The 14,018-nt window shown below is 45.0% G+C and overlaps 1 protein-coding gene across 1 annotated transcript in view; it reads left to right on the plus strand.

Moving 5' to 3' along the window:
* Positions 1–14,018, plus strand: part of acbd6 (acyl-CoA binding domain containing 6) — a 45,834-nt gene that overhangs the window by 12,931 nt on the left and 18,885 nt on the right. The window contains exons 5-6 of the mRNA XM_072681273.1: positions 297–402; positions 8,885–8,974. Coding sequence (XP_072537374.1) covers positions 297–402; positions 8,885–8,974 — 196 coding nt within the window. The remainder of the gene's footprint in view (positions 1–296; positions 403–8,884; positions 8,975–14,018) is intronic.

Genomic DNA, 14,018 nt, shown 5'->3' on the forward strand with positions numbered 1-14,018 from the left:
GTGGATATGTTTGTGGATATGGGGGTGATACGGGCCTGTTCGAGCCTCTTTTGAGCAGCTAGTGGCAACAGTGGCAGGGAAAAACTCCCTCGGGTCGAGAGGAGAAACCTTGAGAGAAACAAAGACTGTAAACCTTTAACAGAATTAAAAACAATAATTAAAGAAACACAACTGAACGTCAGGGCCGCACAGGATGACCATGTGAGTGAGATGATAAAGTCCTGCAGGTCAATCTCTCAAACTGATACTGTTAAACTGCCGACAGTAACTGAGGTCTCTCCACTCTGTGTCTCCAGGGAGGAGGATAAGAACATATTTGACTACTGTCGAGAGAACAACGTCGAGCAGGTCAGCAAAGCACTCAGCTCCAAGAAAGCAGACGTCAACACGAAGGATGAGGAGGTAAGGCAGTGGAGAAGGCGGGTGTGTTCCTCAGATCTCTTTAAAGTTTGCAGTTGGATTTTGGTTCTCAAAATGCAAAGCCAGTATTGATTATAGAAATGTTTGAGTCAGAGTCTGATATTAATGCAACCTGGTTTAAACGTAGCTTTAAAGAGTTTCCATCAAAGCAGACTGGAATTTAAGTAAAACCCAGGTCATGCAAAGCAACAGACTCGAGATGAAAAATAACGCTCCTAGAGTTAAATGCTTTAAACAAAATGACGCAGGATGATCGGCCACAGCAACGACAAAATGAATAATACAGATGCATGGACACCGATTTGACCAGCAGGTGGCGCCAGCATGTGAAGATTTGAGCGCTTGGACAGTGAATCATTTTTAGTTCAGTTCAGAGTTTCAGTCTCATCTCAAAGCTTTCAGCACTTCTACCCTGGAAACGCAGAGTCCACAAATCATCTGGAGCTGGACAGTCTGGAGATAAATATCGTTATTGTGATTAATTACATCACAGCCTGCTCTTCTAAATATATTGTGGAAATGGTTAGTACTTCTGAAAATGCTGAACAGCTGCATGTTTTATTACAGAGAGCAGAAATAGCCCTGATTGATTGATTAGATTTGCTGCAGTGTGTGTGTGTGTGTGTGTGTGTGTGTGTGTGTGTGTGTGTGTGTGTGTGTGTGAGAGAGAGTGAGAGAAATACTGAATGAAAATCAATTGTACTTTTTTAATGCATCACCTTTTTTGTCCATTCTGACTGGTCAGATGTCAGAAAAATTAAAAGTAGCCTATTAGGTAAAAACATTATAGTGATGTAATATGTGATATCACCCGCCCAGGCGTCCAATCAAAACCTAAACACACTACAGATCAGTCTGATCAATAATGAGTAGAAAGAGCGATGAAAAAATGGGTGGAAGTACAGGCCGATGGATGGATGGATGAATGGGCAGCTGGATGGATGACTAAATGGGTGGATGGATAGGTGGAAGTACAGACCCAATGGATAAATAGGTGAAAGTACAGACGGCTGAATGGATGGACGGACGGGTGGATGGATGGGTGAGTGGATGGAAGTAGAGAAGGATGGATGGATGGGTGGATGGAAGTGAAGAAGGATGGATGGATGGATGGGTGGATGGAAGTGAAGAAGGATGGATGGATGGATGGGTGGATGGAAGTAGAGAAGGCTGGATGGATGGATGGGTGGATGGAAGTAGAGAAGGATGGATGGATGGATGGATGGGTGGATGGAAGTAGAGAAGGATGGATGGATGGGTGGAAGTACAGACCAATGTAAAAATCGGTGTACAGACGGCTGGGTGGATGGATGAGTGGAAGTACGGATATGTGGGTGGAAGTACGGACGGCTGGAGGCATGGATGGGTGGAAGTACGGACGGCTGGAGGCATGGATGGGTGGAAGTACGGACGGCTGGAGGCATGGATGGGTGGAAGTATGGACGGCTGGAGGCAGGATGGGGTAAATGGGTGGAGATACAGACGGCTGGATCAGACAAAGGAAAGAACATACAGATGGCTGCAGTAATGATTGAACGGAAGGATAAATGAGTGAAAGGCCAGAGGGATGGATGGATGGATGGATGGAGGAAAGGATGGAGAAATGGACTGACTGATGGATAAATGGGTCGCAGGATAGATGGATGGACAGAGGGAAGGATGGATGGACAGATTGCTACGGAGATCGGCGGGCAGTTGGAGGGGGGGTGGGGGGTAGATGGATGAAGGAACTGAGGGATGGACGGATGATTGGACGGAGACCCGTGTCTACATTAGACTGAACTCCAGTATAAGGTTTTATATGTGGAGGAGAAGCAGCTCACCCCACACCAGCGTGGGTCAGTGGAAGGTGTTTTATCATGGTCTGAATTAGATGTGGAGGGTTTAGTGTGTTCAGTCCTGTTTTACAGAAACAGAGAACTCATTCAGACTCCTGGTTTGTGTGAAGCCGACCCTGTCCTCCTCTCTCTCTGATTAATCCACACAGCTAAACCCCAAAGATCACAGGATGGGTTTTCTCTCTGTCTGTTCATGCGCCCCCTTTATTTCCCTGTAAGAGTGTCCAGCTGGCCCTGCCGCGGCGGCTCTGAGGCTGGCGGGGCGGTTGGCTGCGCTGTTTCGGCTCCAGATGGCTGCTGGAGCTCTATTGTTTTCCCTTCAGAACTGCAGTCCATCACCTGCACCTCTAGAGGGCACTGGTGTAGTTCCACAGTGATATCGGTACGGGCTATTCTGATGGATACGTGGTCGGATATGTGGATAGATGAATAGATGCATATAAAAGTGGAAGGATGGATGAGTGAAGGAATAGATGGATGGATAGAAAGATGGGCAGATGGATGAATGGAGAGGTGGATAAATACATGGATGGATGGGTGAGTGGGAGGATGGATGAATGGATAGATAGATAGATGCACAGATGAGTTGAAGGATGGAGTGATTGATAGCTTGATGGATACATGAGTGGAAGGGTGGTTGGATGGATAGACAGAGATAAAATGATGGAAATTGTGGATAAACGGAGAGATGGACAAATTGATAAATCTGTAGATGAAGGGATGGATGGATGCACAGATGAGTTGATGGATAAATAGACAGGTAAAATGATGGATAAAGAAATGGAGAAATGGATGGATAGAAGGATGAATGGATAGACGGGTGGATAGAAGGGTGGATAGAAGGGTGGATGGATGGAAGGATGGATGGATGGAAGGATGGATGGATGAATGGATGGATGGATGGATAAAAGGATGATAGATAGATGGATAGACGGGTGGATGGATGTATGGATGGATGGATAGAAGGGTGGATAGAAGGGTGGGTGGATGGATAGAAGGGTGGGTGGATGGATAGAAGGGTGGGTGGATGGATAGCAGGTTGGATGGATAGAAGGTGGATGGATAAACGTATAGAAGGGTGGATAGATGGATGGATGGATGGATAGAAGGGTGGATGGATGGATAGAAGGGTGGATGATAAACGTATAGAAGGGTGGATGGATAAACGTATAGAAGGGTGGATGGATAAACGATAGAAGGGTGGATGGATGGATAGAAGGGTGGATGGATAAACGTATAGATAGAAAGATGGATACATGGATGGAAGGGTGGATGGATAGATAGAAGGAAGGATGGATGGATGGATGAATGGATGGATGGATAGAAGGATAGATGGATGGATACAAGGGTGGATGGATGGATAGAAGGATAGATGGATGGATACAAGGGTGGATGGATGGATGGATGAGTTGCAGGACAGTTAGGTAGATTCATGGATGCATGAGTGGAAGGGCAGGTGGATTGATGGACAGACCGGCAAAATTATGGAATTGATGGATAATTAAATTGAAAGATGGACAAATGGATAAATCCATAGATGGACGGATGGATAATCATAATTCACCAGTACAAGATCACAGTTTACTTTCTGCAGACCCTTAGGCCTCCGTCCATGTATCTTAATTTCCACACGTTCATAAATAAAAGCTCAGACACCTTTAGCCTGAACCTCGCGACCTCCTTCACTGCAGCCCATAACTCTGCTGCTGTTCACCACACTGCACTGAGTTATATCGTCTGAAGCCCTGTATCACTGTACCGGCGTGCAGCTAGATACTGTGAGTGGTTCTGTACTGTTCAGCTTTTCAGGACTTCATTTGTCTACGTTGTTTTTTAATGCTGCCATTGGGGCTGAAGACCCTCAGCATTGGGCTCACTGGAGGGATGATGGAGCTCCATCCAAAACCTTTGGGATGAGAAGCCTCTCGGGTTGAATGCAGTCAAATCTTTCTCACAGCAATGTTTCAATATTTACTGTAAAGCCTTCCCGTTAATGCTCGAGTCTTTTTTTCCTGTGCATCGCTGGGCGTGATGACCGGTGTGTGTGTGTGTGTGTGTGTGTGTGTATACACCCCCCCCCGGCTTCAAGTACAGTCGGTCCTCAAATTCATTTTTGAAATCCAGTAAATGCATTTTGATATTTTCAGCAGAGACAGTCACGCTGTTCTAATTTGGGATGGGATGAGCTCCATGCGTGACCCCTGACCCGCTGAGGGTCGATCGGTCTCTGCAGAGGCCAAACGCATTACCCTTAATGTAGGTGGTGCAGTAGGGCTTTGACCCAGAGATAATAATAGATCAGAACAGGGCCGTGGACCACAGCTGCTTCCGTGTACATATCAGAGGGGGTTTGGTTAACTGCTCAACTCACGCCTGCTTGCCTGTTTTCACACGCCCTGCGGGGGCTGCAGATGGACTGCAGAGGACTGACTGTAGAGGCCGACGGCGGCCGGACGGAGTCCTCTCTCCGAGGCCGACGGCGGCCGGACGGAGTCCTCTCTCCGAGGCCGACGGCGGCCGGACGGAGTCCTCTCTCCGAGGCCGACGGCGGCCGGACGGAGTCCTCTCTCCGAAGCCGACCGTGGCACGGAGTCCTCTCTCCGAGGCCGACGGCGGCCGGACGGAGTCCTCTCTCCGAGGCCGACGGCGGCCGGACGGAGTCCTCTCTCCGAGGCCGACGGCGGCCGGACGGAGTCCTCTCTCCGAGGCCGACGGCGGCCGGACGGAGTCCTCTCTCCGAGGCCGACGGCGGCCGGACGGAGTCCTCTCTCCGAGGCCGACGGCGGCCGGACGGAGTCCTCTCTCCGAGGCCGACGGCGGCCGGACGGAGTCCTCTCTCCGAGGCCGACGGCGGCCGGACGGAGTCCTCTCTCCGAGGCCGACGGCGGCCGGACGGAGTCCTCTCTCCGAGGCCGACCGCGGCCGGACGGAGTCCTCTCTCCGAGGCCGACCGCGGCCGGACGGAGTCCTCTCTCCGAGGCCGACCGCGGCCGGACGGAGTCCTCTCTCCGAAGCCGACCGTGGCACGGAGTCCTCTCTCCGAGTCCGACTGTAGTTGGACGGTGTCCTCTCTCTGAAGCCGACCGTGGCACGGAGTCCTCTCTCCGAGGCTGATGGTAGCCAGACAGTGTCCTCTCTCTGAAGCCGACCGTGGCACGGAGTCCTCTCTCCGAGGCTGATGGTAGCCAGACAGTGTCCTCTCTCTGAAGCCGACCGTGGCCGGACAGTGTCGTGTCGTCTCTCTGAGTCTGACGGTGGCCAGACAGGGTCCTCTCTGAAGCCGACCGTAGCCGGACGGTGTCCTCTCACAGAGCCCAAACGTAGCCGGATGGAGTCCTCTCTCCAAGGCCTACCGTTGCTGGGCGGTGTCCTCGCTGTGAAGCCGACCGTAGCTGGGCGGAGTCTTCTCTTCGAGTCCGACAGTAGGTAAAGGTAAGGTAAAGGTAAAGGTGCACGTCGCCAGACAGGGTTATCTCTGAGGCTGACCGTAGCGGGACGGAGTCCTCTCTCCGAGGCCGACCGTGGCCGACTCTGTGGTGTGAATTGGAAGGTTAAATCGATGCTCTTCTGAAGGTTTTTTCAGGAATTGTTACTAAAATCAAAAAGACGTTTCTCTGGATGCAGCGTCTGTAAAATCAGTGTAGCTTTGATCTCACCTAAAGAGTGTGTGACACACACTGGTCTCCCTGTCCCAGTGCTGGCAGTAACAATAACAGGCTGTGTGTGTGTGTGTGTGTGTGTGTGTGTGTGTGTGTGTGTGTGTGTGAGGGAGAGAGAGAGAGTGTCTTTTTAAATGTCGTGTTTCAGTCGGAGTCGACTGAGCTGACAGCTCTATTCCCCCATGCCACTCTGTTCCTCTATTTACCCCCAAATTAACCCCCGTTCACCTGCAGAGTGTTTTCCGTCTGCTGACACACGCCGCCGGAGCTGCCTGTCACTCCTAATCCTGCACTCCTGCTCAGGGATTTCTGGATCTTTCCATTTTGCCATTCTCTTCTCTCCTGGACCTGAAGGATGTAATTGGAGGATTCGGGGGCTAAAGGTTGGGTTGGGAGAGGGGATGGTGGGTGTGTGTTGGTCCGCTCTGCTGTAAGACTTCATCCTTTTTAAAGCTGCCTGGAGGTTGAAGGCAGTCAGCTTCAATTTTTCCAATTCAGGCCAGAGTATGCTGCTTCCTGCAGCGCCCATTGTCCCGAAGCTTTCAGAAATGCAGGCTGTGCTCTGTAATGAGGCTTAGTAATTTAGTAACTTGTTAGCTTGGAGGTATCCTTTGAATTATTGGTCTATTTAAACTAGCTGAGGTTTTTCTTGGGTAAATAGCAAAGCACTTTGTAAGTCGCTCTGGAGAAGAGCGTCTGCTAAATGCCATAAATGTAAATGTAAATGAACTGAGAGAGGGGGCGTCAGGGAAAGCTCCCTAAGAGCAGCAGTGATGATCCAAAACCCAAACTGGGAAACGGGCCTCCTTCAATCAAGTGTGGACGAGGAAACCACTCCAGCCCAGCTTCCACACAGAACCTGTGGAAGGAAGGAGATCTACCCGACTGCACCTCCACAGAATTCTCCCTGAACCCGACCGGGAGATCTGTGGACCGTCTGAGGAAGCATAGCGTAGGGCAGGAGCTGACCGAGTCCAGCTCCTCCAGACCGAGCTCGGTGGGAGTGGTCGGATATGGAGTGCGGGTTCGAGTGAAGGGGAGTATTTTGTGGTGTCCTGGCGCCTCCTGTGACCTCACCAGCCACCAGTCAGGAGAGGCTCCTGCTGCTCCACCACGGAGGAGAGAGGGAGGAGAAGTATTCCTCAGAGTGTCCGATGAAAAGTTGATGAACAGTCTGAGGGAACAGCCTCCCTAAAAAAACCCCACACACACTCACACCCGGCGGCGTGTGAGCCCCTGGCTCCCTCATAAATATCAATTTTAACGTTCAGCCGCGCCGATCGATACGATTTAAACCATGGAATTCAGCTTAAGCAGTTTGCTTTATCTAATTGGCTTCACTGAAAAATGAAGTGGGCTGCTGGTCAGCACGGGTGGGGGGGTCACTCTCCTGCTGTCCGCGGAGTCTCATCAATCTCCACTGACCAAAATCCCACTGACCGCCCATTTGTTTCTGGAGCATGCGTGATCCTCCCATCCCATAATGCACCTCTCAGAGGAGGACTCATCCTGCCATCACCTCGTTAAGCCTGGAGCCCGAGGCCCAGAAGCTCCGAGTTATAAATTGTTGTGTATAAATATTTTTTTTATCTGGAGAGAAATCTATTGTGAAGTTAACTTTTATAGAGCTGTGCGTAACTGAACGCGATGGATGGCTGTGTTGGAGGTGAGGAGGGAGGCAGGGATTCATTCATCAGAGTAAAGAGATCACACACACACTTACACACACACACTTGCATACACACATTGCATCAGGGCCACGGCCAGACACTGAGCCAAAACAGCGTTTAGCCACCAGTTAAAGGAATAGTCCGGCTAAAATCAAATTTCCCCTTTTCCATTACACGACTTCCAGATTTCTACCTCCCCCTACTTTTTTGGGAGGTTCCCAATTTTTAGGAATGGCTATTAGCCCCCACTCTCTAGGGCTCCCCAATCACACCATGGTACCAGCTCTGGGAGAGTGAAGCGAGCACCTCTCATCAAACCACTGCTAAGACGAACTCCACTGAGCTCAACACGCTTGGAGGAGAAGAGGGAGAGAGGGAGAGGGAGAGGTAGAGGGGTAGAGAGGTAGAGGGGTAGAGAGGTAGAGGGGTAGAGAGGTAGAGGGGTAGAGAGGTAGAGGGGTAGAGAGGTAGAGGGAGAGAGAGGTAGAGGGAGAGAGAGGTAGAGGTAGAGGGAGAGAGAGGTAGAGGTAGAGAGAGAGAGAGAGAGAGGTAGAGTGTGTGAGAGAGTGTGAGAGAGAGAGGTAGAGTGTGTGAGAGAGTGTGAGAGAGAGAGAGAGAGGTAGAGTGTGTGAGAGAGTGTGAGAGAGAGAGAGAGAGGTAGAGTGTGTGAGAGAGTGTGTGAGAGAGTGTGTGAGAGAGTGTGTGAGAGAGTGTGTGAGAGAGTGTGTGAGAGAGAGAGAGAGGTAGAGTGTGTGAGAGAGAGAGAGAGAGAGAGAGAGGTAGAGTGTGTGAGAGAGAGAGAGAGAGAGAGAGAGAGGTAGTGTGTGAGAGAGAGAGAGAGAGAGAGAGGTAGAGTGTGAGAGAGAGAGAGAGAGAGAGGTAGAGTGTGAGAGAGAGAGAGAGAGAGAGAGGTAGAGTGTGAGAGAGAGAGAGAGGTAGAGAGGGGTCATGTTCCCTAGGACTCCCGGACACTGACGGATGGCTGTGGCATCACTGGGGATTGAACCTTTCAGTGATGAGTCCAGAATCCTAACCTGTTTGAAAATGGGTAACTTTGTAACATTGACGTGTGTGTGTGTGTGTGTGTGTGTGTGTGTGTGTGTGTGTGTGTGTGTGTGTGTGTGAGAGAGAGAGAGAATTCTGAGTTAGATTTTTCACTCCTACACTTTATAACGCAGTATCTAGGCCCTGGCCTTTGGACTAACGAGGTGATTGCAGGATGAGTCCTCCTGTAAGAGGTGTATATATATATATATATATAATGATACAGTAAAATGTGTGTTTGTGTGTGTTTCAGGGTCGAGCTCTTTTACACTGGGCGTGTGATAGAGGACATAAGGAGCTGGTGTCCCTTTTACTGAGCAACAACGCAGACATCAACAGCCAGGTCAGTGTATATGCGTGTGTATACACACACACACACACACACACACACACACACACACACACACACACACAGGTATTGAGAAGCTGCCAGGTAGGTATGTGCAGGAAATACAGTAACAACTTTCCAGTTTATTTTATTAGTTAAAGTAAAACGAGGTTCTGATTTTGGTACAGTAAAATGTCATTTCAGGACACAAACAGCACATAAATACACTGAACACATTTACAAATAGACCAAATAATAAACAGGGTCTGTTCATATCTGTAACCTCTCTTCATTCACTTAACATCGTCGGCTCTGTGGGCTTTGCAACAGATATATCTGCACTTACGTGGGTTCCATCCTTTTTGACTTTCCAGCGTTTTTTTGTTAATAAAAAGAAGGACAAAGTTAACTTTGACCGCCGACTTTTCGCAACTTTGCATCAGTCAGCAAAAAATTAACAATATAAAAATGACCTAAAAACAAACAAACAAAAAAAGGTAAGTAAATAAATAAAAAAGTGCCAACAGTCTCCTCCTTCTCCGTAAAATTTCACCAGGTACATTTACTTTATGTTATCATCAAATTATGCATGTATTATACATGCATTAAAATTGTACAAATATTGAACTAATGAACGACTTATTGCATTAGCAATTATGGGTTTGCTTATAGGGTTTTATAAGATGTCTACATTATACATATTTTTTGTTTATTGGAATGAATTAACAATGTAAAGCAATGTGTTTCTCTATTTCTATTTTTTTTTTATTTAATTTTTTTTTGGACGAACACCACATTTCAAACTCTGCCCAAGCATCTCAAAATAGTTTTGTTAGTCTGGAAGTATTTAAATGTTTTAATGTTTTAAGGTTGAGCTCTTTTATACTGGGTGTGTGATGGAGGGCAAGAAATTAGTAAAAAAAATTTAATAAAAATAAAAAAATAAAAAGTACATTTAGCCACAATAGAAATAAGTACATATTAAGCTCAGCCTTCAAAGGATATTTTGACGATTGGCCATGTGTTAAATATCTCTTACTCTTGTTTTAGTAAAGAGATAAACATATGGAGTCACATGAGGAGTCCCTAGTCTGACCTGCGTTATCTATGGATATACTTTATTAAATTATACAATTATTAATTGTCTGTTTTTAACAGCAGCACAAAGACAGGAATGCTTTGTATGCTTTTCACTAAACCTAATATACCTGCCAACTGCATCATGTTGAAATGGTCTACAAAGATCTGTGAACATGGATCAATACAGGGTGCCTCTCTGCAGAAAGTGCTTGGGCCCCGCAGATTGCTGCTTGTGGCTATATCGTAATTATTATTTGTAATAGTATTGCTATTTTATCCAGCAGCAGGAAACAGCAGCATGTCCGTATCCCACTTTATCCCAGTCAGGGATACTGCGCTTTACACCCAAATCCGCTCAGCCTTAAACACCCTCAGGTATGTGTGCAGCTGTGGTGCTGCAGGAGCTGCAGCTATCGGGGTTTAAAGGCTGATTGGGCTTTGCTTTAAGCCGTCTGAACCTGCACGCTTGTCCTGATCCTCAATAAGACAAATCAATTGGAAGTAATCAGCCAAATTGTTTGCATTATACAACCCATATAATCAGAACATTTGCAAATGACTTTCATTTTTTTTTTTGATGGCGTAGGCGTGGGTGAAAGCCTGGCTCAGACAAAGACATCAGTGCTGCTTTGTTTTACATTTCAGCAGCTACATCTACAGCAGACAGGCCTCCCAAGCCCCATAAGCAGGAGCACTGTGAGATTATGTCATGTCCCGCTGGAATACAGAGGAAAACTGCAGCCCCGTATTTAACAAGAATCGTAACCTTCCCTGCAGCTTTCCCTGCCCTTTAATCACACCACACCTTAGACTGTACTTTCCAACACTGGTCCTGACCTCTAAATCATTCAACGTGGCTATTTCTGTTTGAGGAGAGTGCGGAGTAAACAAATTATAAGTCTAGAAGCCATGTGAATTGTTCAACATCCAGTTCTAATTATTCAGTATTCATGTACTGAATTCTACATAAAACACACAATGAATGATTCACTATAAATTATTTATATATATTTATATATGTTTCCATTATATATTATTCTGTATCTACCATTAATTATTCAGAATTCACCAAAAATGATCCAAAATCCACAGTGAATTATTCAACATGAACTATGAGTTATTCAGTATTCACTGTATATACTGTATATTATTCAGAATCCATTATGAATTATTCAATATATATTATTCAGTAACTACTATGAATTATTCACTACCCACTATGAATTCTTAAGTATCTATTATGAATTAGTATATACTATATTTTATTCAGAATACACAATTAATTATTTAATATATACAGTAGATTATTTAGAATCCACCATGAATTATTTAATATATACTGTAGATTATTCAGAATACACCATGAATTATATACTATAGATTATTCAGAATCCACTATGAATTATTTAATATGTACTGTAGATTATTCAGAATACACCATGAATTATATACTATAGATTATTCAGAATCCACCATGAATTATTTAATATGTACTGTAGATTATTCAGAATACACCATGAATTATATACTATAGATTATTCAGAATCCACCATGAATTATATACAGTAGATTATTCAGAATCCACTATGAATTATTTAATATGTACTGTAGATTATTCAGAATACACCATGAATTATATACTATAGATTATTCAGAATCCACCATGAATTATTTTATATATACTATAGGTTATTCAGAATCCACCATGAATTATTTAATATATACTGTAGATTATTCAGAATCCACTATGCATTATTTAATATATACTGTAGATTATTCAGAATCCACTATGAATTATTTAATATATACAATAGGTTATTCAGAAACCACTATTAAGTATTCCGTATCCACTGTGAATTATTTAGACTTTAGTATCTACTGAATATTCCTGTATAGGCTATTCATTATTTAGTAATTGCTGTAATTTATTAAATATCCATTATGAATCTTTAGTAACTTCTGTAATTGATCAGTTATTCTATATCCACAATCTCTAATTATTCAGTAACTGTGCAGTTGATGGTATATTCTAGTACAGTATATACCTTCAGGACTACAGTACAGTAACTGAGTAACTACTGAGAAGAGTGAGGACTCGCACAGGTAGAGCTTCACTACGCTACACTGTGCAACAGCAGTAGTTCCTAACAGCAGTGCTTCAAACACTGGTTTCATCAGGCAGGCATTGCTGACACAGATGTGCAAATGCACACACACAGCTTGTCTAGTCCCTGTAGAGAAGAAGTACTGCCAATAGAATAGGACTCTCTGGAGCAGATCAACACTGATGACCCTATTGGCTCCATGCTGTCTAATGCCAGGTGTGGGCTAGAGGGGTATAAAGCCCCCCAGCATTGAGGAGCTGTGGAGCAGTGGAGGAACTGTGTTCTCTGGAATGATGGTGGAGGAGCTCCATCCAGTACTTTTGGGATGAGTTGGGGGAGTTCAGGATGATGAGGTGGGGTGGTGATCATCATCCAGCATCCTGATCTCACTAACACTCTTGTAGTTGAATGCAATCAATCAAATCCTCACAGCAATGCTCCTCCTCCAGAATCTAGTAGTAAGTCTTCTTCTCTGGACAGTAGAGACAGGGAAGTTAATATTTATATAATATATATGATCCATCTGAGCGGTGCTCTCTGAAACCGGGTCTGTGGTGTTGATCTGTCTTGGCGCTGATCGGATTGTAGCTTATCGTTAAATAAGAGTGATTACTTTTTTAATTTGTTGATTGGAAAAGGAGGGGGGGCAGGGGGGCATTATGTCTTCAGTGAATATTGTTTTAAAATTAATCAGCTGATGGGAGGGTCTGAACAGTGTGGCATTTTGGGTATTTGTGGGTAATCCTGGATGAAGGGGGACTACAATAGGTAGAGCCTTCCTCCTGGCACAGATTAGCTTATGTGCCACCTGCCAGTGTGCCCCACACACCCACCCACACACCCATGCCATTCACACAGCTCTCACTGATGCACTGAGGCTGAACTGGGCCAAATGGTGGCGGTTTGTGTGTGGGTTACTCTCAGGTCATCACACACGGCTCCTGGAATGCTCTGATACCACGTCATTAAAGCCTAATCTGTCGTTTAAAGGAAGTGCTGATCGCGACCTTAAAACTGTTTGGGAGATAATATCGGTTCGGTTGACGCAGTGCTCTGTAGATATTCAGATTAATACTGTAAAATGTCTCGTAGAGGTTCTGGGGTTTGGGCACTCGCACTAACTCGCACTGAAAGCCAAGAAAAAATGAGTGTAGATCTGCCTACATGATCCAGGAAGGTGTTCAGAATTTTAGAAGTACTGAATTCCCCCTCCACCCACTCAGAAAGACGTACAGTGACCTAGTGACAAGTGATCACTAGTGACAAGTGATCACTAGTGCCCATCAAGCATCATATACATTTTCTTTTTTTATTTGTTATTGTGCAGTAACTGAGTTTATTCAGTGTTTACATAATTATTAAGGATCCACTATGAATTATTCAGTATCTTCTTTAAATCATCCAGTACCCACTATAAATTATTTAGTATCTACTATAAATTATCCAGTATCCACTATAAATTATTTAGTATTCACTATGAATTATCCAGTACCCACTATAAATTATTTAGTATCTACTATAAATTATCCAGTATCCACTATAAATTATTTAGTATTCACTATGAATTATCCAGTATCCACTATGAATTATCCAGTATCCACTATGAATTATCCAGTATCCACTATGAATTATCCAGTATTCACTATGAATTATCCAGTATCCACTATGAATTATTTAGTATCTACTATGAATTATCCAGTATCCACTATGAATTATTTAGTATTCACTATGAATTATCCAGTATTCACTATAAATTATCCAGTCTCCACTATAAATTATTTAGTATTCACTATGAATTATCCAGTATCCACTATGAATTATCCAGTATCCACTATGAATTATCCAGTATCATCTTTAAATCATACAGTATCCAC

The sequence above is a fragment of the Salminus brasiliensis genome, chromosome 6 (genome assembly GCF_030463535.1).
Source record: "Salminus brasiliensis chromosome 6, fSalBra1.hap2, whole genome shotgun sequence".
In the NCBI taxonomy this organism is placed as follows: domain Eukaryota; kingdom Metazoa; phylum Chordata; class Actinopteri; order Characiformes; family Bryconidae; genus Salminus; species Salminus brasiliensis.